General features: G+C 43.8%; 1 protein-coding gene across 1 annotated transcript; it reads right to left on the reverse strand.

The window, feature by feature from the left end:
- Positions 1-589: 589 nt before the first annotated feature.
- Positions 590-27,791, reverse strand: LOC139016091 (GTPase IMAP family member 4-like). The gene is made up of 3 exons (XM_070423703.1): positions 27,717-27,791; positions 5,571-5,642; positions 590-2,366 (listed from the first exon to the last, which is right to left on the reverse strand). The coding sequence occupies exons 2-3, from the start codon at positions 5,626-5,628 to the stop codon at positions 1,429-1,431; spliced, it is 996 nt and encodes a 331-aa protein (XP_070279804.1). The 5' UTR covers positions 5,629-5,642; positions 27,717-27,791; the 3' UTR covers positions 590-1,428.

The following is a 27,791-nucleotide window of genomic DNA, read 5'->3' on the forward strand; positions in this document are numbered from 1 at the left end:
GAGCCTATCTGTCTTTTTGTGTCTATGATAACATTCCCTTGAAATGTCTGGGTAACTGGTAACTTCCTTTTTTTCGGACCCCTTGGGGTCCTTCATTGTTATTGTTATCATGTTAATTGTTGACTATCCTGCATCCACCTAAGTATGTGTCTATCATTTTACTTTTTATCCAATCCCAAGTGTTCCCCTCCCCCTACCCCCTGCACCCCCTTTTGCTTTCTCCTTCCTCTCTAATCTGTCACCAATGGAATTCATGTAACCCACCTATGTCCCCTCCTTTGATTGCAATGTATAAAAATAGATGAAAGCCTGCCATTCTCTGGAGCACTATCCCAATTCATTGAGATACTGCTTCCCAGCAACTGTTGACAGTTTGGCTCAAATAAACTCACAAAAATTCTTTACAGGTTTCAATGTTTTTACATTAACAAAGCTTTCCGGAGAAATGGGAGAGATCTTAGGGGTAGACCAAGACAAGCTCCAAAATCGTCTTGTAGTTTTACCAAAAAGTGAAATTCATCTCTGTATTCTTATAAGAAGTATTAGTGGTATTTCCCAAAATAAAAGAAATTGCATTTTTGCACAAATATTAGAAAATAGAAAAGTTTTATTATAGTAACAATAAGCAAACAATTGAAGTGGGAAGGGGAAGCAGTGTGGGGATGACCCACCTAGCAGTAAGTAATCAAGGTGTGGGGTGATGGAGTTGCAGTGGCAACAGTTAATTTCACAAGAAAAGGAGAGAACTAGTTATTCAGAAAAGTGGTTACCTTGAGGTTGCTCAAAGACTTTCTACAGAAACAGCTGAATATACTGAACATTGTTCTCTTAGCTGTTGAATCTCTGTCTTTTACTCTTTCTGGCATTTCACTTACTTGAGTTCTGAGAAATCTGTTTTTCAGACAACTCTTTTTTCTTGAGTGGACAGATGATAAGGAACTATTTCAGTCCTTCAAAAGAATGTAATTCAACAAATTTATGTTCATTTAGAAAGAATTCTATAAGCATTCTAGCTATCCATTACCTAATACAAATAATTGATTTCTTTAACCATATGGGTAAAAAGGTCAATGTCATCCCAAAGGCAAAAATGTGGAGTAGAAGCCACAAGCAGAGATTATGTTCCAATCTAGAAAGATGCTAGAGAATCATTGTCTTTTGGTCTCCTGCATTCCCTCTCTCTGTCTGTAAGAAAGAGTTTAGAATAGGGAGCATCCATACTTTCTATTTTGGAGTTTTAAAAATTGAGAATGTGTCTCATCCCTGTTAAATAAATCAAACAGATATCTACCAATTGCCAATAAGAAACTTTACTAAACACCTAGTCCTGACAACTTAAATAACAGAAACAGAGAACTCTGACTTTGGGGAATGAGTTATATGGGAAGGAACACTTGAAAATATGCAGGAAACAGATTTTTAAAAAGCTTAAATTAACTTTAATAGAGTAAAGAAAAAAGGTAAAGCGATCACTGTTATTATATCCTTGATTATGTTAAGTATAATATCGTTCTGACTCTCAACTTCATCTCTGGCTCCCTGCATCCTTTTTAGATGGCAAATCTCCCTTTCTGCCAATTCCCTGTCCAGTTCTCTCTTTTTCGTTTCTTGCTTCACTTTATCCTTCAGGTTTCTGATTTGTTTTTTATATTTCTCTCTTTCTTGCCTTTTTTCTCTCTCCCATTCAGCTATGTATTTTTCTTGTTTCACTTTAACCTGTTTCTGAATCTCCTCCTCAGCTCTTTGGTACATCTCATCAGTGTAGAATTCTCCCTTGTTCTGCATCACCATGCTCTGGACCAGGTCCAACAGCTGTGCCCTCTGAGCCTCCTGCTCAGCCCCTGTTGCCTTATTGTTGAACTCACAGTGACGACCCCTGAACTGCTCCACCAGATCTTTAATGACTTTTGGAGCTTCCTCTAAGTAATCACAGAACTCCATGCCATCTAGGTCATCTTTCCGGGTGAATAAGAGAATCATGTATCGCCTAGCTTGGGATCCAAACATTGACAGTATCTTCTCCACAGCCTTATTCTCTTCTTCAGTGTACCGGCCCAGCGGGACCACCAGGAGCACAGCGTGAGGGCCAGGGGAAGTCAGGAGGATGCAATTAGCAATCTCCCTTTGTGTGTCAGCATCCGGTACCTCAGTGTCGAAAATGCCAGGTGTGTCCACGACGACAATTTCTCTCCCATTCCACATGGTTCTCTCTTTCTGACAGACCTTGGTGATGGATTTTGCTGCCATTCTGGAATGAAATGCTTTCTTTCCAAGGATGCTGTTCCCTGTGGCACTTTTCCCTGCTCCAGTCTTACCCACTAAGACAAGTCGCAGTTGTGAATCTCTGGGGTCTTGGTTTCCAATCCCTGGGATATCAGGAAACAAAAGCACAGCATTAGGATGGACCTCCAAACTTTCCCGTTGCAAAGGCCCTGCCCACTGGTTTTTCTCTATTGCCCACTAGTGTCCTGTCAGTGAGCCACCTCTATACTCGCAGGAGGTCTGTGGAACACCTGGGCCTCACCTCCCTCCTAAAGGAGGTGGGGAATGCTGGGAACTTCTCAGGGGTCCCTTGGGCTGCTCTCTCTGACCTGTGGAAGCTAAGTGCCTATGGAAGAAGGTGCAAAATGGTACAAGTAAGAACTCTGAGCTACGGCTGGTAGCTGTTCTTCATAAGCTAATGTAGGAAATAACACAAAATCTGACTCTGGGACATCACAGTGGAAGATCCCCTTCCCCCAAATGATATCCAAAATGGAACTTTCATTCTTTCCATTAAGAAGTCACATAGGTGGTTGATTCAACCATCCCACCCTGAAAGGGAGTAAAGGGCACATGTGTAGAAAGGCAAAGTGTTCCTTCATATTTCACATATGCATCCATCTTCTCAGGGATTCTGAACCATAGGAGAGCAAAATGCCATACTTTTAATTTATGCCTAAATGTAGAAATCTAATGAAGTTTTCCTATCTTAAATTAGTATATAGAAGACTTCTATCCAGAAAGTATTGAGAGTTCTCTGGAGTTACTCTAAAATCCTTTGACATAAATAATAGTAATAACAACTTAGACAGAGTAGCATCAGTTGAGTTATACTTTTTTAGTTTCACTTGGTTAGACATGTCTACTTTCTAGGACACCTGGAAGTTAATAAAAGAACAGCATAGCCTACCACTTGAATGATATTTTAAATACCACTGTGTCTCAAGTTAAACACCAAATCATCTATATAGGTCTTTTTCCTCTTTCTAGTCAGTAATTCTCTGCTTATCTCTTCCATGTGACTATAAAGTTGAAGCCTTCAGAATTTGTTCAGCACAGACAGGGACCATAGAAGTCAACTGACGAGCACATCTGAGAGCCTGTTTCTACCTGAAGGAAGACTCTGTCAGCACAGCCCTTTAATAAAACTGAACTCTTGAGCGAGGAAACCTGTATTACAATGACCTGTCTCTGCTTTGAGTCGATGCATACATCACCAAACTGACAGTATTGCTGACATGATTGTAAATTCCATTTTATTTTTTAGAGATATCATCACCATTCATCCAGTTCCTCAGACAAAACTGGGAATCTCCCTGGATTCCTTTCTTTCCCTTACCTTCCAGATCTGACCCGTCGGCAAGTTCCCAAATCTGGCCCCTTCTCTCCATTTTGAAGACCATCATACTAGCCCAAGCTACCATCACCATCAATGACTCAGCAGTCCCCTAAGTGGTCTCTTTAATTCTGTTGTGCCCTCTTTTTCTATTCTGTACATTGGAATGATTTTTCAAAAATTTCAATCAAACAGAAGAGAGATTTTGCAGAAACCCCCACTCTGTCTTCCAAAAAATCAGTAGTTATTCTCCCTCTCACACACACTTTATGGTGAAGCTGTTGCTAATCCAAGGATTAGCAAAACCATTCCTAAGGCAGAGTATCCCACATTTGATAACTAGAATTCTGAGATGAGAGAAGTAAATTTCCAGAAGCTGAGAGCAGTGGCTACAAGATGGCTATGATAAGAGAAAATGTGGTGGCAGTTCAGATTATTACTTAGCACCACAGTGTAAGACTCCAACCTAAGGATATCCTGTGGGCATTAGTTGGTCATCCAGAGAGAAGTAGGAAAATCATGGGAGGTGAAATGAAAAGTCACCAAAGGCCAGCTCCAACACTGCAACTATTTGCCAATGCTGATAGCATATGGCAGTCTGTGTGATAGACTACAGATATGGCCATGAATTAATCCCAGGTCTGTACACAAGCCTCTTTAGCATGTGGATCTGCAGCTCCTCCCACAAGGTGCTGAGTCTGTTTCTCCACCCCTTGCATCTGGGTGGGCCCTGTGACTTGGTCTGGGCAATAGGGCAGTAGAAGCATGATGCTAGTACACCGCAAAAGTGCTGATGCCCTGGGGCTTGATGTCTCTTGCTCTTCAGAACCCTGCAACTGATTGATGATGAAGAACACAAGGCCCGGTCATCCCTATCACCCTGGCCTGCCCAAGAGCCTGCTAACCACCAGACATGGCCATGGGACTATCCATTCAAAAGTATCCAGTTGCTGGATCTGGAGAATATTACCGGTATGCTAAGCGAAATAAGTCAGATGAACAAAGAACAAGAACTATATGATTTCACTTACATATGGGATATAAAATAGAAAGCAACAAGGGAACAAACAATACAAATAAACTCATAGTCGCAGGCAACAATATGACAGTTACCAGAGGGAGTGAGGGCTGGGAAGAGGTTGAAGCAGGTAAAGGGGGTGAAATATATGGTGATGGAAGGAGACAATGCAACACACAGATGATATAGTATAGAATTGCACATAATGTTATTAATTAATGTCACCACAATTAATTTAATCTGAAAAAAAGATTATCCAGCTGTGTACTGAACCACCAGCTTAGCACCGGTGCATGAGCAAGTCTGGATGAGATGAGCCCAGTTGGCCCAGAACCAAAAAATGCCCATCTGTCTACCAAATTGATTGCCAAAGTCATGGGTCAGGTTTTAGGGCACTAAGTTGTGTTGTGGTGTGGTACCAAACCAGCAAAAGTTCAACTGATACAGTTGATTTCTATAGATAAGGAAGTAAAAGGAGGGTTGCATGAGAAAGTGAGTGAGCCAGCCTGTTGAATTTGTTGGTTTCTACCTCCAAATGGATTCTACCTCCAAAACATGCCTCCAGGAGCAGGGAAATTAGGACCTGAATGAATCAATTCCTCTCACATTCCTCCTTCCAGTCTTCTCTCAGGCGGAAGAGACTGGCAGAGAACTAGAGAGGCTACAACTGGCCCTTCTGGTGTATCCACATTGTTGAAGTAGGAAATAAGAAACCTAACTAGCCTGGGATCAATCAGGATACTTTAATCTCTCTTCCTCTTAGAGGTTATGCTGTGTTATGAAGAGACAGTGCAGAAATTCCCGAGAAAAAGCTGAGTTAATTAAGAGAAAATAAGAAATGGGGTTAGAAATATTTTGTTCTTGCTCAGATGAAGACTGGCAGAGAGGACAGGAGAACCCACTGCCAGGTTCCCTCCATCCCATCTGGTCTGGGAAACCCAAGCACCCTCTCACCATGGCCGGTCCTGGGTTCACTGAAGTTGGAAGGAATAATGTCCAATTGAGCTGCCATCGTAGTTTCGATTTCTGTAGATAAGAAACAGAACTCATTTTAGGGAAATGGATAGTACCTGCAAACCAAAGCCGCTTGCAGCCAACAGTTTTTTCTATTTTTCATAAACTTGCTACTTGATTTCACCTTCCCTGTTTCCCAGCACTTCTCCTCACCCCCCCACCCCCCCCCATTGTCAGTTTCGTTTTCACTTGGTGCTTCTTCTCTACACAAACATACTTCAAGTGCTTCCTCAGCCCTGGTTCTGGGCGCCTTTCCTAAGGAACATGGCGATCAAGTGCGTCCGTTTGCCGAATGCACCGAACACACGGGAAGCTTACCCGAGGCACATGTTGACAATAAGGAGGCCGTTTCCAGAATTGGGCATTTTGTCACTCGAGTAAAAATAAAATGTCATGAGTAAAGATTAATCTCTTTATAGTGCAATTCTTAACCTTTTTATATAAATGTCAATATTGGAACAATGTATCTTGAATGTTTTCACTATGTATCTATGCTACGCAATACCGATGTACATGTTTACATCCGGTTTTAGAATTGCATTATTGATCATGAGTAACGTGAGTAATAATATTACTCGAGTGATGCCCAACTCTGGCCATTGCAAGAGACAAATATTTGAATTATGCAATTTTTTGTCTCTGTTGATGCGTGTCACCCAAAATGAGTTCACGTGTCACCTCTGACATAGGTTCGCCATCACCTGCTTAGAGTCATAAAAACATTCTATTATGTTTTAAATACCTTATCTCTTTGCAACTTAAAAACAAGTGGCAATGGGGAAAATGTTAAAGGGAATGATTTAAGAAGAACAAGAAATTGAGAGAAAAGAACATAGGCATAAATAAAAATTGCAGGATGCGGCCGGCGCAACAAGCAGCCAGAGGCGAAGAGGGCGAAAAAGCGGCAGGAGGGAGGGGAGTAAGAGATCAACCAAAGGACTTGTATGCATGCATATAAGCATAACTAATGGACATAAGACACTGGGGGGGTAAGGGAGGGCAGGGGCGTGTCAAGGGCAGGGGGGAAAAAAGGACACTTATGTAATACCCTTTGTAATACTTTAAGCGAAAAATAAAAAAAATAAAAATAAAAAATAAAAATAAAAAAAAATACATAAACCAGTAAAAAAAAAAAAAAAAATTGCAGGAAATAAGTACCTATCAATAATGACCTTATATGTAAATAGAATACATACTCCAACAGAAAACACAAACATCTGCATGGATAAGAAAACATGAGCCATATATATGTCTGTCTACAAGATACCCACCTCAGAACAAATGATTCACACAGACAGAAAGTGAAGGGATAAGAAAATTTTTTCCATGCAAATAGAAACAGAAAAGGCAAGGGTAGCAATATTTATATCTGACCAAATAGATTTCAAAGAAAAGGATACAAGAGACAAAGAAGGCCACCACATAACACTAATGGAATCAATACAACAAGAGGATATAATCCTGGTAAATAAATATGCACTCAAAGAAGGAGCATCTAAACATATTTTTTAAATCTTCTAGAGGATGTTAAGAGAGATTGACAGCAATACAGTCACAGTAGGGGATTTTGACACCCCACTGACATCACTGCATAGATCTCCCAGACAATCAACAAGGTAAAAGTGACCCTAAAGGAAACACTAGATCAGATTAATTTAATTTACATTTATAAAATATTTCATCCCAAAGTTACAATCTTCTCGGATCACAATGGCATGAAACTAGAATCAATTACAATAAAAACATTCAAAAACATTCAAACCCATGGAGTCTAAGCAATGAATGCATTTCCAAATAAATAAATCAAAAAAGAAAGAAAAAACTTCCTGGAAACTATAACAAAAATGAACAAACAGCAACCCCAAATCTATGGGACATCGCAAAAGCAGTCCTGAGTGGAAAGTTCATAGCATTCCAGTCCTACCTCAAAAAATAAGAAAAAGTTCTAACAAAATATTAACACTACATCTAAAATAATTAGAAAAAGAACATCAAGAAAATCCCAGAGTAAGTAGAAGGATGGAATTAATAAAGATCAGAGCAGAAATAAATGTTACAGAAACTAAAAAAAACCCACAAAAACAAACAAACAAAAAAAAACCCTTAAAAAAGGGTACAAAACATCAATTAAACCAAGAGCTGGCTCTTGAAAAAATAAACAAAATTGATGAATCTTTTGACAGACTCATCGAAACAAAGAGAGAGGACCCAAATAAGACAAGTGAGAAATGAAAAAGGTGAAGTAACAACCTACACCACAGAAATACAGATGTGAACAACTATTGAGGAGGCTAAAAGGCTCCTGATATTTGGGGGGGTCTAGCAATCTGAATCCAGGCCAGCAAGCTCAGTGTACATTCTTGATAACCTATAATTAAGTGACTACTTCTGTCCTAGAAACTGGTCTTGCAGAACTTGTTATCTAAATACAGAGGCCATAAAACTGTGAACAGTGCACTGCCCTGGAGGTAGGGTTATTATCTCTGGTGCCAGGCCAGACCATCAGATATGGCCTGGAGACCCCCAACAGCTGGGGGCCTACTTGCCAAACCCACTAAAGGGACCAGAAGCATAATCCATAGCTGTAGGACAAAGACCCCAGAAGGATATAAAAAGAGAATCCCCCGCATGTTTCTTTACTCAGATTTGGAAGTTATTCCCTGAGTCCGCTAGTGTTAATAAACAGGGTCCCTCCTTTTCTCTAAAAGTTGTTTGGTTTTTCTTTGGTCTTCTGCAATACTATATGCCAATAAGCTGAACAATCTGGATAAAATAGAAAAATTCCTAGAAAAATACAATCTTCCAAAACTGAATCAGGAAGAATCAGAAAATCTGAATAGGCCAATAACAACTGATGAAATTGAAGAAGTAATTTTAAAAACTCCCAACTAACAATAGCTCTGCTCCAGATGGCTTCACATGGGAGTTTTAACAAACATTCAAAAAAGAGCTAATACCCATCCTCCTCGAATAATTCAAAAAAAATCCAAGAGGAAGAAACACTTCTAACTGCTTTGTATGAGGCCAGTATTACTCTCATTCCCAAACCAGATAAAGACACTACAAAGAAATAGAATTATAGCCCAATATCCCTGATGAACATAAATGCTAAAATCCTCAACCAAATATTAGCAAATGAGATCCAGCAATATATTTAAAAGATCATATACCATGACCAAGTGGGATTATTCAAGAGATGCAAGGCTGGTATAATATTTGCAAATCAATAAATGCAATACATCACATAAACCAGTGGTTGGCAAACTGCAGCTTGCGAGCCACATGCGGTTCTTTGGCCCCTTGAGTGTGGCTCTTCCTAAGCCTTACGAGTACCCTAATTAAGTTAATAACAATGTACCTACCTATATAGTTTAAGTTTAAAAAATGTGGCTCTCAAAAGAAATTTCAATCCTTGTACTGTTGATATTTGGCTCTGCTGATTAATGAGTTTGCCGTCCACTAACATAAACAAATTAAAAGACAAAAATCACATTATCATATCAATAGATGCAGAAAAAGCTTTTGACAAAATCCTACACCCATTTTGATAAAAACTCTCAACAAAGTGGGAATACAGGGATCATACCTCAACATGATAAAGGCCATATATGACAAACTTACAGTCAACATCATACTCAATGGGCAAAAACTAAAAGCATTTCCCCTAAGAACAAGAACAAAACAGTGATGTCAGCTTTCACCACTCTCATTCAACACTAGAGGCCCAATGCATGAAATTCCTGCAAGGTCTCAGCCCTCGCAGCCCCAGCTTTATCTGGAAGGTCATCCAGAAGGACATACGAAGGTCATTTGGTTTTCCAGTCTAAGTAGCATATTATTCTTTTATTATTATAGATAGTACTGGAAGCCTTAGCTACAGCAATCGGACAAGAAGAAAGCAAAAAAGGCATCCAAATTCCAAAGGAGGAAGTAAAACTGTCATTATTACAAATGACATGATATTGTACATAGAAAATCCTAAAGACTCCACCAAAATACTACTAGATTTAATAAATGAATTTAGCAATGTAGCAGGATACAAAATTATCAACCAGAAATCCATGGCATTTTTAGTAACAATAATGAAATCTCAGAAAGAGAAAATAAACAAACAATCCCATTTACCATTGCAGCAAAAAAAATTAAGATACTTAGGAATAAACTTAACCAAGGAGGTAAAAGACCTGTGCTCACAAAACTACAGCACGCTAATAAAAAGGGATAGAGGAAGATATAAACAAGAGGAGGAATATACCGTGTGCATGGATTGGTAGAATTAACATCATGTCCATGCTACCCAAAGCAATCTTTAGATTCCATTTAATCCCTATTAAAATACTAACTGCATATTTCATAGATGTAGAACAAATGCTAAAAATATTCATATGGAACCAAAAAAAAGATTGCTAATGGCTGTAGCAATCTTCAGAAAGAAGATGTTGGTGGGATCACAATACTGCATATCAAGTTCTACTACAAAACCACTGTAATCCAATATGCTTTGTACTGGCACAGAACAGGCATGTTGATAAATGGAACAGAGCAGAGAACCCAGAAATGGACCCAAGCCATTATGCTCAGTTAATATTTGACAAAGGAGACAAGAACATATAATGGAGTCAAGAGAGTCTCATTAATAAATGATGTTGGAAAAATTGGACAAGTACATACATGCAAAAAATGAAGCTAGACCACCAACTTACTCCATACATGCGAATAAACTCAAAATGATCAAGAGACCTTAATGTAAATTGTGAAACCATAAAAATCCTAGTAGAAAATATACAGGCAAAATCTCAGACATCACACATAGCAGAATTTTCACAGACACATGGCCTAGGCCGTGGTCGGCAAACTGCGGCTTGCGAGCCACAAGCGGCTCTTTGGCCCCTTGAATGTGGCTCTTCCTAAGCCTTAGGAGTACCCTAATTACGTTAATAACAATGTACCTACCTATATAGTTTATGTTTAAAAAATTTGGCTCTCAAAAGAAATTTCAATCCTTGTACTGTTGATATTTGGCTCTGTTGACTAATGAGTTTGCCGGCAAACTCATTAGTCAACAGAGCCAAATATCAACAGTACTTCTTCAAAATAGACTCGCCCAGGACGAAAACAGACTTCTGCACATGGGTCAAGAAGTTTCAATCACACTGTGCTCACCCGCACGTGGTATTTTGTGGAAGAGCCACACTCAAGGGGGCCAAAAAGTGCCATGTGGGTCGCAAGCCACAGTTTGCCGACTATGGGCCTAGGGTAAGAGGAACAAAGGAAAAAAATATCCAAATGGGACTCGAGTAAATTTAAAAGCTTCTGTACATCAAAAGAAACCCGTATCAAAATGAAAAGTGAACCCATATTATGAGAGAACAATATATCTGATAAGGGGTTAATTCCCAAAACATATAAAGTACTCATACAACTCAACAAAAGGAAGACAAAGAACCTCATTAAAAAATGGACAGAGGACCTGTCTAGATACTTCTCCAAAGGGGACATACAAATGACCAAGAGACATATGTAAAAATGCTCAGCAGTAACTCATTGTCAGAGACATGCAAATTAAAATGGCAATGAGTTGTCACCTCACACCTGCCAGAATGGCTAACATTAACAGGTCCCAGTCCTAAACCAGACCCCCACCCCAGTGTTCCAGAGCTGGGACACAAGTCCAGGTAACTTCAGGCTGTAAAACCCAGGGAGGATTGTGGCTGAGTGACATGGGGTTACTGGAGACCCAGGTGTTGCTTTTAAAGTTTGTTGCACAAACTTACTCAAACTCAATCCCTCAGGCTTCAGACTTTGTTCAAATCTCTGAAACAAGCAACAGCTGCCATCAGCATGCCCCAAACTTTCAATAAAAGACCTAAGAATCAGCACTAGCACCAGCTTGCCTTACTTCACAGGTGGGCCTCGCCTGGGTACTTCACAAGTCCAGTACAGATAGCAGCTATCTACAGACTTCTTTTCAGTTCCTGTTGGGTGACCACAGAGCCAGTGCACCTAGTAGACAGCTTCAGACCATACCAGATTACAACTCTACACATCCATAAGCAACACACTCAAGTGGCAGACTCAGTGAGCAACAAAGCCCCACTGAAGCAAGTTCCGATCCCTAGGGGTATCTCCTGCACAGCTTCTCTTCCACTGTAGTTACAGCTGGTCCTCACAGCCAATTGGCATGGAGTCAATTCATCAAGGGACACCAACAGCAATCAAGGTTCAACTACAAGATTGTGCACATAGCCCACACAAGAGCACACCTACAGTGCTCAACTCAGGCGACTGGGGAGGTTTAGCCACTGGGCCTTACAGGACATCTACTACACAAGGCCACTCTACCAATTCCAAGAGACATATCAGCTCCACACAATACATAGAAAGAAATCCAAAATGTGGAGACAAAGAAACATGTGAAACAAAGAAACATGTGAAATCAAAGAGATGGAAGCAAACAAACTCCTAAATACAGAGTTCAAAACCATGGCTATAAGGTTACTCAAGGATCTTAATGAGAGCTTCAAGGGACTCAAAGAAAGCATCAGAGCATTAGTGACACTTTCAAGGCTCTTAGTGATAATGTCAATGAATACATATCTATTAACAATTGAATCTACGAATCCAAATAAAGCAACAAGAAATCTAATAAACAAAATAAATTGATAAATAAAATAGAATCAGAAGCATGGAAACATGAAACAGATGAAGGAATCTCAGAGGGAAGGGAGGAGGTGGAGCAGAAAGAGATTGACCAAAGATTTTACATGCATATATGCATTAACTATGGACACAGACAATAGGGTGGTGAAGACCAGGGGTGGGATGGGACCAGGTGTATGGAGACCAATACAGGGAAAAGTGGAACATCTGCAATACTCTCAACAATAAAGATTTTTCAATAAAGAAAAGAAGAAAAAGAAAAGGCTACCACATTGGGGGGCAGGGGGTAGACAGTATCTCATAAAATTAAACATGCAAAGCAGCTATCCCTCTTCTAGAAATTTTCTTAAGTAAAATAAAAACATAGACTTGTATGTGAATGCCTCCTTATTATCTGCACTAATAAAAGAGAAACATGCAAATTGGTGTCACTCCACTATGCCCACCAGCCAGTCAGATGAGTATTCAAATTAACCCAACAAAGATGGTGGTTAATTTGCATACGCAGGCATGGAGCAAAGACCGAAGGCTCCAGCCAGAGTGAAGACTAAAGACTGAAGACTGAAGAGGCTTGGCTTATCCACTGAGGCCGGACCAAATGCCTGGGTCCCGCGTGCTGGAGGAAAACCAGTGCAGGCAGCAAGGGGAAGGAAGGCCTATTGTGCGTATCTTCGTGCAACGGGCTTCTAGTAATATTCATAATAGCTCACACTGTAAGCACCCAAATGTTCTTCAATTGATGAATGAATAAACAAATCTTTCTATATCCATACTGTTGTGGGTTAAATTGTGGCCCCTCAAAAGATATATTAGAGTTTTTACACCTGAATCCTCAGAATGTGTTCTTATTTGAAAACAGTCCTTTAGAGATATACCATAGTTTGTTCAGATGGGGTCATACTGGAGCTGGGTAGTGCCTTAATAAGATGATTGGTGTCCTTACAAGAAGAGAATGCCATGTGACAATGAAGACAGAGACCAGAATGATGAATATAAAGTCGGTGAGCACCAAGGATTACTGGCAACACCAGAACCTTAAAAAGAAGAAAGAAGCTAAGAACAGATTCTCTCCCAGAGCCCACGGTGATGGCATGGCCAAGAAGACACCTAGCCTCCAGAACTGTGAGAGAATAAGTTTCTGTTGTTTTAAGTCACCCAATTTGTGGTAGTTTGTTACAGCAGCCCTAGGATACCAATACACATACTATGAAATTCTGGTCAGCAATGAAAGAGAACAAAAAGATATACATGACACAGCATGGATGAATCTTAACAGAAATGCTAAGTGAAACTCATGAGTACAAATGATTGCTTCTTCTACATTACAATAGTATGAAATTCTAGGAAAGACAAAACTATAGTGACAGAAATCATTTTTCTAAGAAATAGAACAAATAATCCTCACACTTGTATGGAAACACAAAAGACCTGGAGTTACCAAAGCAATCTTCAGAAAGAACAAAGTTGGAGGCATCATGCCACCTCATTTTAAACTTAATTACAAAACTATAATATTAAAAAAGTGTGGCAATGGCATCAAACAGATACCTAGATCATGGAAACAAAATAGCCCAGAAATAAACCTATTCATATATGGGCAATTAATTTATGACAAAGGAGTCAAGAATATAAAATAGAAAAATAACAGTCTCTTCAATAACAGATGTTGAGAGAACTGGGCAGTCACATGCAAAAGAATAGAAGTTGACCCCTGTTTTACACCAGACACAAAATTTAAGTCAAAATGGATTAAAGGCTTGAAAAACATAGACCTGATCATGAAACTCCTAGACAAAAACATAGGTAGTAAACTCCTTGACTCAGATCTTGGTGATGATTTTTTGAATCTGACATCAAAAGCAAAAACAAACATGTGGGACTACAACAAACTAAAAAGATTTTGCACAGAAAAGGAAGCCATTCACAAAATGTAAAGGCACCGTACTGAATGGAAGAAAATATTTACAATATCCACACTATGTAAAGAACTCATGCAATTCAAATGCAAAAAGAAACAATTTGATCTGAAGAATAGGGAGAAAAATCTGAATAGACATATTTCCATTGAGGACATACAGATGTCTAGCAGGTACATGCTCGATTACTGGCCCTGGCTGCAGAGTGTGCCGGAGGCAACCAATAAATGTGTCTCTCTCACAACGATGTTTCTCTATCTGTGTCTCTCCCTTACCTTCCATTCTCTCTAAAAATCAATGGAGAAATATACTCATGTGAGGATTAACAAAAACCAAAAACAACAACAACAAAAATAACAAGCCCATAGATCCAGATAATGTTCTGGTGGTTGCCAGAGGCAAGAGTGGGAGAAATGGTTGAAAGGGACCAAAAGGTAAAAACTAAAATAAAATCTACACTAATAAAAGACAAACGTGCAAATTGACCGTACCTTCACTATGCCTTAAGCCATGCCCACCAGCCAATCAGAGCGACTATATGAAAATTAACCCAACCAAGAAGGCGGCCGGCAGCCACGGAGCTGGAGTGAGCAGGAGTCTTGGTTGCCCCAGTGATGGAGGAAGCCAAGCTTCCCGCCTGCTGCGGCTGGCTCTGAGCTCCACTCAAGGCTACAAAATTTCAATTATAGAAGGTAAATAAATCCCAGAATAAAAAAAGAAAGAAAAAAAGGAGAGGCTGGGAGCTTCTGTTGCCTGGGGGCTTGGCAAGCCTGAAAAAGGCCCTCAGCCCCTCACCCAGACTGGCCAGGCACCCCAGTGGGGACCCCTCCACCCTAAAGGGGGTGTGGCTAGTCTGAAAATAGCCATCAGCCCCTCACCCTGGAAGGCAAAACCTCCATGGGGTGAGGGTCCCCACTGGAGGGGGCTTGACCAGCATGCAAACAGCCATCAGCTCCTCACCCAGGCTGGCCAGGCACCCCAGTGGGGACCCCCACCCTGAAGGGGGTGTGACCAGCCTGAAAACAGCCACCAGGCCCTCACCCAGGCTGGCCAGGCACCCCAGTGAGAACCCCTACCCTGAAGGGGGTGTGACCAGCTGCAAACAGCCATCAACCCTTCACCCAGGCTGGCCAGGCACTCCTGTATAATAAAAGGTAATATGCAAACTGACCCTAACAGCAGAACGACTGGGAATGACTGGTCACTATGACACACACTGACCACCAGGGGGAAGATTCTCAATGCAGGAGCTGTCCCCTGATGGTCAGTGCGCTCCTACAGGGGAGCTCTGCTCAGCCACAAGCCAGGCTGATGGCTGCCAGCACAATGGTGGTGGCCTCTCCTGCCTCCTCAGCAGCACTAAGGATGTCACATTGCAGCTTAGGTCTGCTCCCTGCTGGTAAGTGGACATCCCCTGAGGGCTGCCGGGCTGCCAGAGGGATGTCTGACTGCCAGCTTGGGCTTATCCCACAGGGAGCAGGCCTAAGCCAGCTGGTGGACATCCTCTGAGGGGCCCCATACTGGAAGAGGGCATAGGCTGGGCTAAGGGACACCCCTAGTGCACAAATTTTTGTGCACCAGGCCTCTAGTATAATATAAAATGAATACACATTTCAAAATACAGTATATACACATATGTAAGCTAACTGGAAATACCAAGACTTGTTGGAAATATGTTCACAAAATTGATTATTGAAACTTCTAAAGAAAGTAATGAATTTTATTTTATACTAGAGGCCCAATGCATGAAATTCGTGCACTGCGGTGAGAGGGGGTGTGTCCTTCAGCCCAACCTGCACCCTCTCCAATTTGGGACATCCCTCTCACAGTCTAGGACTGCTGGCTCCCAGCCGCTCGCCTGCCTGCCTGCCTGCCTGCCTGCCTGCCTGCCTGAATGCCCCTAAACGCTTCTGCCTGCCAGCCTGATCACACCCTAACCACTCCTCTGCTAGCCAATTACCCCCAACTGCCCTCCCCTACTGGTCCAATTGCCTCCAAATGCCCTACCCTACCAGCCCTGTCACCCCCAACTGCCCTCCCCTGCCGGCCCGGTCCCCCACAACTACCTCATTCTGCCGGCCTGGTCCTTCCCAACTGCCCTTCCTTGCTGTCCTGATTGCCCACAACTGCCCTCCTCTGCTGGCCATCTTGTGCCCACATAGTGGCAGCCATCTTGTGCCCCACACAGCCTGTTTGGTTGTCTGTTCGGTTGTTTCCGTCACTTAGCTTTTTATATATACAGACTGGAGGCCCATTGCACAAAAATTTGCACTCAGCCTGGCAGGGGGAGGTAGTTGTGGGGGACCAGGCCAGCAGGGGAGGGCAGTTGGGGGTGACAGGGCTGGTAGGGTAGGGCAGTTGGAGGCAATTGTACCAGTAGGGGAGGGCAGTTGGGGGCAATTGGCTGGCAGAGGAGTGGTTGGGGTGTGATCAGGCTGGCAGGCAGAAGCGTTTAGGGGCATTCAGGCAGGCAGGCAGGCAGGCAGGCAGGCAGGCGAGCGGCTGGGAGCCAGCAGTCCTAGACTGTGAGAGGGATGTCCCAAATTGGAGAGGGTGCAGGTTGGGCTGAAGGACACACCCCCTCTCACCACACTGCACGAATTTCATGCATTGGGCCTTTAGTATAAAATAAAATTCATTACTTTCTTTAGAAGTAGAGGCCCAGTGCACAAAAATTGTGCACTCAGCCTGGCCTGTGCCCTCTAGCAGTCTGGGACCCCTCGGGAGATGACCACCTGCTGGCTTAGGCCCGCTCCCTGGGGGATTGGGCCTAAACTGGCAGTCAGACATCACTTTGGCAGTCCGGGAGCGCTTGGGGAATGTCCACTTGCCAGCGGGGACCAGGCCTAAGCTGCAGTCTGACATCCTTAGTGCTGCTGAGGAGGCGGGAGAGGCTCCCACCACCACCGCTGTACTGGCAGCCATCAGCCTGGCTTGTGGCTGAGCAGAGCTTCTCCATGTGGGAGCACACTGACCACCAGGGGGCAACTCCTGCATTGAGCGTCTGCCCCCTGGTGGTCAGTGTGTGATATGGTGACCAGTCATTCCCAATCTTTCTGCTGTTAGGGTCAGTTTGCATATTACCCTTTTATTATATAGGATAGAGGGCTGTTGCATGGGTGGGGGTTGGCTGGTTTGCCCAGAAGGGTGAGGGTGCCAACTGGGGTGCAACTGGAGTGCCTGGCCAGCCTGGGTGAGGGGCTGATAGCTGTTTGCAGGCTGTTCAAGCCCCCCCCAGTGGGGATCCTCACCCCATGGAGGTTTGGCCAGCCTGGGTGAGGGGCTGATGGCTGGCAACACCCCCTTTAGGGTGGGAGGGGTCCCCACTGGGGTGCCTGGTCAGTCTGGGTGAGGTGCTGAGGGCCGTTTTCAGGCTGGCCAAGCCTCCCCAGCCTCGGAAGTTCTCAGCCTCTCCTTTTTTTCTTTTTTTTTCTGGGATTGATTTACCTTCTATAATTGAAACTTTGTAGCCTGGAGTGGAGCTCAGAACCATCCAGGGCTTGGCTTCCTCCATCGCCAGGGGCAACCCAAGGCTCCAGCTCCATGGTCAAAGCCAACTGAAAGCAGGTATCTGGGGTTTATTTACCTTCTATAATTGAAACTTTGTTGCTTTGAGTGGAGCTCAGAGCCAGCTGCAGCTGGGAAGCTTGGCTTCCTCCATCACTGGGGTAACCAAGCCTCCTGCTTGATCCAACTCCGTGGCTGCCGGCCGCCATCTTGGTTGGGTTAATTTGCATATAGTCACTCTGATTGGCTGCTGGGCGTGGCTTAAGGCATAATGAAGGTATGGTCAATTTGCATGTTTGTCTTTTATTAGTATAGATAAAATAAAATTTAATAAAGCTGTGAAATTGCAGCCATTTAGGTACAATTGGATGTAACTAGGATATTCAGTTGTGATAGGTTGATTGTAAAATGGGCCAAAAATTGTCACACTACCTCCTGTTGGTGCCCTTTTACAAAATGAATTGGTCAGTTCCTGTCTACTTATGCACCTATTTTTTTATGTATTGATTTTTTTTAGAGTGAGAAAGAAACCAGTTTGCTGTTCCACTTATTTATGCATTCAGCAGTGGCTTTCATATGTGCCCTGACCTCAGATCGAACCTGCAACCTTGGGTAGAAAGATGTTGCTCTCACCAAATGGGCTGCTTCACCAGGGGTATTTCTGCACAACTTGAAGCTGGAAACATTAAAGTCTTTGCAGTTTTGTTCTCAATGATTTCCAGTGTTGCAAACATTTCCTGTTTTCTTCACAATTTTATACCCTTTTCCAACCCATGTCTTACCTTCTCATGCATATAAAAGTACCTATACCACTTTACTAGAAATTAAATGGTAAAGAGACCAGAGGATGATTTTCACACACATCACACCACAGTCCCCAGGAAGTCTGTGGTCTACCATTGATGTTAGTTCATTTCTCAGCATCTCCTCCTATACTTGCGAGTGTGAGCATCATTGACAAGAGGTTTCAACCTGTTTCTGCAAGGCAGACAGGGATGAAGAATGACCTGGGGCATATCATCCACAGTCAACACAATCTCTCTGTAGCTGAGGTGACTACAGGTGTTGACTGGAGCAGCCAGTAGATTGGGCTCCAGAAATTTCAGTTACAATGCAATAGGACACCTGGGCTGACAGAAGGAATGAGCTGAAGATATAAAAATGAGACAGCTGATTCTATGATCTCCTCTCTTCTCCCCAATTCAGAACCCCACACTTGAAGAGGGGTCCTTTCTAAACATTAGAACATCTCCAAAGGAAAACGTCTGCATTCTGACATAACAGCCTCTCCTGCCCTGTATCCTCAGGGAAAGCCTGCAGTAACAACCCTCAGACCTTACCTCCAGGTAGCTCCTCTAACCATTTACTCTCAACATGAAAGGCAACCAGGGAGAACTGACATTTGAAAGAGAAAGGGAAGAGAGAAAGATAACAGAAAAATATTACCTTAAAGGGAGCCATTAACTCAGGAAACAAAAACAGGGGAAAAATTAACCAAACAAATAAAAGTAAAATTCTCTTTCAGGTATCTATGTTATTAACCATCCCACTGAAGTCAGCTAAAAATATCAAAATATATATATATATTTTTTTAAGCATGCATGAGCGAGCAATAAAATGAAGTTTCTCAGGCATGTAGCAAAGTGAAGGTGGAAACTCAGACCCATAGGTGAAGTGTAGCAGCTGGGTGGACTTTACCAAACATGGAGGACTTAAACTTTGCTCCTCAAAGCCACACTGACATGAGAGTCAAAGGCCAGGGCCGATTCAAAAGGGGTCTCACGGGAACTTTTACCATAAACCCCAAAGAGCTAACTTCTCAATAATGTCAGTGACTTTTTAATTTTATTTTATTGTTTAAAATATTACATATAGTATTACATATGTCTCCTTTTCCCCCCACTGACCTCCCCTTGGCCACCTCCACACCCAGGCACATGCCCTCACCCCCTTAGTCTGTGTCCGTTGGTTATGCTTATCTGCATGCATACACTCATTTGGTTTATCTCAACCCTTCTCCTCCACCCTGCCTTCTCACTGAAATTTGACAGTCTGTTCAATGCTTCTCTGTCTCTATAACTATTTTTGTTCATCAGTTTATGGTGTTTATTATATTCTGGTGAGTGGAGGACAGATTTGAAAACAAGAACAAAAACAGGCCAGAATACAATTTAAACAGGCAAAAGATACTTGTGGAGAAAACACAAAAGAGAAGACCATAGAGAAAATATTTAAAGGAGTAATGATTGAGTGTTTTTCTGAAACACTCTTGTCCAATTTCAAAAATATCTAACAAATCCCAAAGAAGATAATTAAGAAGGAATTCACACTTTAACACATAAGAGTGAAACTGTAGGGCATCAAAGCAAAGAGTTCTTAATAACATCCAGAAAAACAGACAGATGACATTCTAGGACAGTGATGGCAAAACTATGACACGCATGTCAGAGGTGACATGCAAACTCATTTTTTGGTTGATTTTTCTTTGTTAAATGGCTTTTAAATATTTCACCTAATAATAGGCAAACATGTAAATTGACCGTACCTTCGCTATGCTAATGAGCCAATCAGGAGAGTATGCAAATTAACCCAAAAAAGATGGCAGTTAATTTGCATATGTAGGCTCCAAGAGGTGGAGTGAACCCTGATGGCCCCGGGGACAGAGCAGCGAAGCCTGACGATTCCAGGGCTGCTCCGGCCAGAGCCTGGCCTGAGCAAAGGCCTGGGTCCCCGATGCCAGGGGCAAATTGGTGCCAGCAGCCAAAGAAAGGGAAGGCCTTTTGCAAGAATCTCTTCCTGCAACAGGCCTCTAGTATAAAATAAATATCAAAACTATAAATCTTTGTTTTACTATGGTTGCAAATATCAAAAATTTCTATATGCGACAGGGCACCAGAGTTAAGTTAGGGTTTTTCAAAATGCTGACACGCCAAGCTCAAAAGGTTTGCCATCACTTAACTAGGAGGAGATGTTGGAACTGCACTGATGTTTTATTAGTAACAAAGGAAGCCAATGAACTGGGAAAGCAGATTTGCAATGTGTTGAGAGAAGCTAACAGTGAGCTGAAAACTCTATACTCAGGGAAAATAGCTGTCAGAAATGCACTTAAAACTAGTACATCACAGACAACAAAGATGAGAGTCCCTGCCACCAGCACAATGTTGTGAGAATAAACAAGTCATCTTTTCTGTCAAAAAACAGTTTAGACAGCCTCCATGTTGGCCACATGGGTTGCAGCTCCCCTGGGGGACACCATCTTGAAACAGCAAAGGCCAACCCCTCCCTTTGAATTAACCAATTGCGAAAAACAGTGCACCTGAGCTCCAATCAAAAGCAAAGGACAGGTCATGTGCATCAGGGGTTATAAAGCCAAGCAGCCCGCCTGCTTGGTGTGCATGCACTTCCAGACTATGTGTGGGCACCCTTCTCCCTAGAAGTAAAGATATTTGTCTTGCTGCCTGGCTCCTGAGTATGTTTTGTTTTCTACCAGGACCCCTGACTTGAGAGGCTCACCTTATTTCTAACAATGTCATTAAAGAAATTTCTAAAAAATGCATTTGAGACAAGTGGAAAGTAGTCCCAGTTAGTAAATCAGAGATTTAAAAATAAAAGATTAAATCTAAATTAACATAAACAATACAAAATAATAGAAACAACCTATAAAATATAAAAAGAAAAAAATTAAGGCAAAATACACAATCTTATCTAATAAAAGAGGAGCATGCAAATTGACCATACCTCTGCGACACTCACAAGTCATGCCCACCAGCCAATCAGGAGTGAGTATGCAAATAAACCCAACCAAAATGGCGGCGGCCAGGGAGCAGGAGTGAACTGGAGGCTTGGGTTGCCCCTGGTGATGGAGGAAACCAAGCTTCCTGCCTGCCCTGCCTCCCTGTGCTCCATTCAAGGCTACAAAGTTTCAATTATAGAAGACAAATAAATCCCAGATACCTGCTTCCAGCTGGCCTGGCCTCCACTCAAGAAGGGTCTGGAAGCCTGGGTTGCCTGAGGCCGTGGCCAGCCTGAAAACAGCCCTTAGCCCCTCACCCAGGCTGGCCACACCCACATGGAGTGAGGGTCCCTGCTGGGGGGCTTGGCCAGCCTGCAAATAGCCATCAGCCCCTCACCCAGGCCGGCCACACCCTCATGGGGTAAGGGTCCCCTCTGGTGGTTTGGCCAGCCTGCAAACAGTCATCAGTCCCTTACCCAGGCTGGCCAGGCACCCCAGCAGGGACCCCCACCCTGAAGGGGGTGTGGCCAGATTGAAAACAGCCCTCAGCCCCTCACCCAGGTTGGCTATGCCCCCCCAGTGGGGACCCTTACCCAATGGGGGCATGGCCGGCCTGCAAACCACCACAGGCCCCGCGCCCAGGCTGCCCCACGCCCCATGGGAACCCCACCCTTATCTGGGACACCCTTCAGGGCAAACCAGCAGTCACCACCCGTGCACCAGGCCTCTCTCTATACTAATAAAAGGGCAATATGCTAAGTAGACTGGGAGACCATCCAAGAGACCTTCCGGACGTTCTTCTGGGCAAAGCCATGGTTGTGGGGCCAAAGTAGAAGCGGTTAAAGGCCAAAAGGGGAGGACAGTTGTGGCTGATCAGGCTGGTGGGGAGTGGGGCCGTTGGGGGTAAGAAGACCAGCAGGGGGCCAATTGGGGGCAAGCATGCCATCAGTGGGGATCAGTTGGAGGTGATCAGGACAGCGGGGGGGGGGCAGGGGGGAGTTTGGAGTGAACAGACCAGAGGGGGGCAGTTGGGGGAGAGCAGGCCAGTGAGGAGGGAAGATGGGGGCCAGCAGGATGGCAGGCAGAGTGATTAGGGGCAATGAGGAGGCAGGTGGGCAGGAGAGCAGTTAGGAGCCAGCAGTCCCAGATTGCGAGAGGGATGTCCAACTGCCACTTTAGGCCCTATTGCTATAAACCGGCAATAGCACATCCTTCGAGGGGTCCCAGATTGGAGAGGGTGCAGGCCGGGTTGAGGAACACCCCCCTCCCCCGTGCACGAATTTCGTGCACCGGGCCACTAGTAATATATAATTGAGGTAGAAGGTGGGAATAGAATTAAAATAACCTTTGCCCTATAAATGAGCTGAACTCATTCAGCTCTGAAGATAAAGGGGCAACATTTTTTTTTAGACTATTTTGTTTCTGGTGTGTTCTTAAGTGACTAAGAATCTTTGTGGAGGTGTCAGAAATGCAGGAGCCCCATTTGGAAGTCCCAATGCAACTGTAATGAACTAAATGACTCATCTGGGGGGCCACCATAAAGCTTTGGCTGCCCGGGCCCCAAACCTTTCCTGTGGTTTTAGACAGCCGGGAGAGACACTGAGGCTACATTTGAGCCACTACATAACATGCCTAGAAAGTTTGCTCAGGCTAGAGATAAAAAAATTAACATGGGAAATTGTGCCTCCAAGGCCAGAAGCTCCCAAAACCCCAGCCCTCATTTAATACTCCTGATAGGAAGCCTTTACTTGCAAGTACTTTACAGAAATGGGAATATTTAACTGGAAAATATTAACAGAAATGGCCCAAAATGCAGTTTTTGGGGGACACCTATGTTAATATTTTGCATGCAGAAATTAGAAAATGCCGGCTCTGAAATTAAACTGAATGAGTATATGGGAAGCATATCTTGACTTGGAAATTAGAAGCTTCTAAGGAAAAGAATAGAAAAAAATACACCCTGGGCTGAGTCATCAGCCCAGGTGCTGCTGAGTCTCAGAATACACTCTTCTCCTGTGCCCGAGGACATAATTATTCTCCAGTGACCCAGTGGCTCTGGTTCCAGTTCCAGGAACCAAGACTATAGATAATTGTTCAAGATTACTAACCTTGCTCAATTCTGCTTCTGCACACACTGCTTTTGCATAATAATTCCACATACCAATGTTAAAGATGTCATTGCTACCTTTGTGAGTTTTGCCTATATAAGCCTAATGCTATGGGCATTCGGGACAGCAAGATTTGGGACTGCGTTATTGATGAAATGACTCATTGATTTGGTTTTGCGTCCTGCTTATTACTGGCGGGGTACATTACAAACACCCCAGCCCATTTTTTGAATAGCCCATTGGGAATATACTGAAATTTTAGAGAGGGCAGTTCCTGAACCAGGGACAAAGGACACTGCTTTGGTAATTTTTAATGCTGGACATTCTCTGGCGTAAACTTTTAGTGTGTTCTGCGCGCGCCTGTATAAGAGTGTCGATGTTTTGTGCCTCTTTGTTGTTGTTCAATTTATTTAGAGAAGAGGCAAGTCCCGCTTTGGGGAAGCCTGGTTATGTGTGGTGGGGTTGAAAGCATGAGAGAGATGGCAAGAACGTCCCAGCAGTTGCCAAGAATTCTTAATCTTGGGGGTTCTTCTTGCTCTCCCTCTCAGAGTTCAGCCACCAGAAACAGCTAGTGAGATTCCTGTTTGTGTGCAATATAATGTTGGCTGTCTATCTTCTAGGGATTTTGGTTTGCTCTTCCCTTGTTGTGAGAATAAACAAGTCATCTTTTCTGTCAAAGAACAGTTTAGACAGCCGCTATGTTGGCCACATGGCTTGCAGCTCCCCTGGGAGCCGCCATCTTAAAACAGCAAAGGCCAACCCCTCCCTTTGAATTAGCCAATCGCGAAAGACTGTGTGCCTGAGCTCCAAATCAAGAGCAAAGGACAGGTCACGTGCGTCAGAGGTTATAACGGCAAGCAGCCCACCTGCTCGGTGTGCATGTGCTTCCAGACCATGTGTGGGCATCCTTCTACCTAGAAGTAAAGATATTTGCCTCGCTGCCTGGCTCCTGAGTATGTTTTGTGTTCTACCAGGACCCCTGACTTGGGAGGCTCACCTTATTTCTAACAATGTCATTAAAGTAATTTTGAAAAAATGTATTTGAGACAAGTGGAAAGTAGTCCCAAGTAGTAAATCAGAGATTTAAAAAGAAAAGAGTAAATCTAAATTAACATAAACAGTACAAAATAATAGAAACAACCTATAAAATATAAAAGGAAAAAAAAATAAGGTAAAATGCTGAATGCATAAATAAGTGGAACTGCAAACTGGTTTCTCTCTCACTCTAATAAAAAAATCAATACATTAAAAAAATAGGTGCAGAAATAGACAGGAACTGACACATTCACATTGTAAAAGGGCACCAACAGAAGGCAGTGTGACAATTTTTGGCCCATTTTACAATCAATCTACCACAACTGAATATTCTAGTTACATCCAATTGTACCTAAATGGCTGCAATTTCACAGCTTTATTAAATTTTATTTTATCTACACTAATAAAAGACAAACATGCAAATTGACCATACCTTCGCTATGCCTTAAGTCATGCCCAGCAGCCAATCAGAGTGGCTATATGCAAATTAACCCAACCAAGATGGCGGCCCGCAGCCACGGAGCTGGAGTGAGCAGGAGTCTTGGTTGCCCCAAAGTTGGAGGAAGTCAACTTCCTGCCTGCCGTGGCTGCTCTGAGCTCCATTCAAAGCAACAAAGTTTCAATTATAGGAGGTAAATAAACCCCAGATACCTGCTTTCAGTCGGCCGTGGCCACGGAGCTGGAGCGAGCAGGAGGCTTTCCCTCCTTCCTGCCCTGGCTGGCTCTGAGCTCCTCCCAAGGCTATAAAGTTTCAATTATAGAAGGTAAATAAATCCCAGAATAAAAAAGAAAAAAAGGAGAGGCTGGGAGCTTCCATCGCCAGGGGGGCTTGGCCAGCCTGAAAATGGTCCTCAGCCCCTCACCCAGACTGACCAGGCACCCCAGTGGGGACCCCTCCCACCCTAAAGGGGGTGTGGCTAGTCTGAAAACAGCCATCAGCCCCTCACACAGGCTGGCCAAACCTCCATGGGGTGAGGATCCCCGCAGGGGGGGCTTGAACAGCCTGCAAACAGCCATCAGCCCCTCACCCAGGCTGGCCAGGCACCCCAGTGGGGACACCCACCATGAAGGGGGTGTGACCAGCTGCAAATAGCCATCAGCCCCTCACCCAGGCTGGCCAGGCACCCCAGCAGGACCCCCACCCTGATCCGGGATACCCTTCAGGGCAAACCAGCTAGCCCCAACCTGTGCACCAGGCCTCTATCCTACATAACAAAAGGGTAATATGCAAACTGACCCTAACAGCAGAACAACTGCGATTGACTGGTCATTATGACACACACTGACCACCAGGGGGCAGACGCTCAATGCAGGAGCTGTCCCCTGGTGGTCAGTGCATTCCCACAGGCAGAGCTCTGCTCAGCCACAAGCCGGGCTGAAGGCTGCCAGTACAGCGGTGGTGGTGGGAGCCTCTCCCACCTCCTCAGCAGCACTAAGGATGTCAGACTGCAGCTTAGGCCTGGTCCCCACTGGCAAGTGGACATCCCCTGAGGGCTCCCAGCCTGCCAGAGTGATGTCTGATTGCCAGTTTATGCCCATTCCCCCGGGGAGCGGGCCTAAGCCAGCAGGTGATCATCCTCAGAGGGGTCCCAGACTGCGAGAGGGCACAGGCCGGGCTGAGGGACCCCCTCCTCCCCCAGTGAACAAATTTTCGTGCACCGGGCCTCGAGTAATATATAATTGGGGTAGAGGGTGGGAATAGAATTAAAATGTTCAAAGTAATTTGTTGTATAAGAGGAAGATAAAAATGTAGATAACCGTTAGGCTTTGATATGTTAAAGATAGGTGTTACAATCACTGGGTGGCTACTAAAACATTAGGAAAAATTTATGTAATTTCCACTGGTTTACATCTCCCTCAACCACCAATACCACTCTCATTGGAGACTGCTGGCCCTTTCTTCCCCTTTCATCAACCAGCTACACAGCAGTTCCGACCTCCTTAGACACATGGGCCAACTCCAGTCTATCCTTCCACTAAAAGACACACAGAGGGCCCCCATTCCAACTCATGTGCCTCAATTATCTTTATAACTTCCAAATTACAGAAATGACAAGAGGAACACTCACAGGCAGTGCCGTTCAATTACTCCAGTCATACTTAACAACATAACCAAACATTCATCAAACAAGTCCCCTCTTAGGACAGTGGGGACCAGTAACAACCAACACTGGCTCCTCTTTGCATCAACAGAACACTCCCTGCAGGAAAGGTTTAGGGAATCTTGATCAATGCCTATGCAACTTCACTCTCAACCTTCAGCTTCCTCCAGCTGGGCTAGCTATTTTGTCACCAAACAGCCCCTTTTCTAAAAACTGTTTGATTCTCAACCTGGCCCATCACCTCAGAGACCTTCCCAATGACCGATACCTCCCAGTTCTGTTTAGAGCAACCCCTTTCCTGCACTAGCTATTTCCCATGGCAAAGTCGCAACTTTCAATTATATTCAAACGGCCACCAACTCCCCTCCCACGACCTCATACATTCTATAAATATTTAGGACATCACCACTGGGACTACACAGATCAATTCCAAAGGCCCCTTTCAGCCCCTTATGGGGACAACCTTAGCTGGAACTCCTTCTTTTTGGGAAAATGAAAACAACAAGCTCACTCACTTCTTCACCATGGCAAACAGAATATTAGGAGGAGACAAAATGGCGGCTGAGTAGACGGATTTGTCCTGGAGCAAATAGAATGAGCAGCTGAAATGAATAACATCCAACTTGAGTTGGCAAAGGAGACTCAGCTAGTGAGACAATTGCAGCCGAGAAGGGCAGAGGACCCCTGGAGAAAAGTAAAATCAAGGATCTGGGCAGGAGAGTCTGCGAGACCTCTGAGCCCAGAGGGTCAGGAGGAAACCGCACAGCACCGAGCCATGTCCCTGGGGACAGGCACAGCGTCGACTGTGGAAAGAAGGTCCACAGGACCGCTGGAGGCAGGGCATTCTATATCTGGGTCCACAGTCACGAAAGGCTGAGCCTAGAAGGGGAAGCCTGAAGGCCTGACCAGACCACACAGTGTTTTCAGGAGAGGAGCTTTCAGAGGTGCAGTCCTTCCCCTCTCTGTGGCCTGTGCCTTTCTTTATTGAACCTAGTTCATAGGACCTTTCAGATACAGACACTTACCTGTGGCTGAGGTGCGGGAGAAGGTGCGGGCTTGTGGAGTCTGGGGAGAGACTGGGGAGAAGTGGAGATCCAGGA

The sequence above is a fragment of the Myotis yumanensis genome, unplaced genomic scaffold, assembly GCF_028538775.1.
Source record: "Myotis yumanensis isolate MYYU_CA2020_CCGP unplaced genomic scaffold, mMyoYum1.0.hap1 SCAF_9, whole genome shotgun sequence".
NCBI lineage: Eukaryota > Metazoa > Chordata > Mammalia > Chiroptera > Vespertilionidae > Myotis > Myotis yumanensis.

Bases quoted from the DNA above. Each gene is read 5' to 3' on its own strand.
- LOC139016091 (XM_070423703.1), bottom strand. From the start codon at position 5,628: ATGGCAGCTCAATTGGACATTATTCCTTCCAACTTCAGTGAACCCAGG. The intron at 2,367-5,570 runs GTGAGAGGGTGC...CTGATATCCCAG, and splicing joins TGAACCCAGGACCGGCCATG to GGATTGGAAACCAAGACCCC.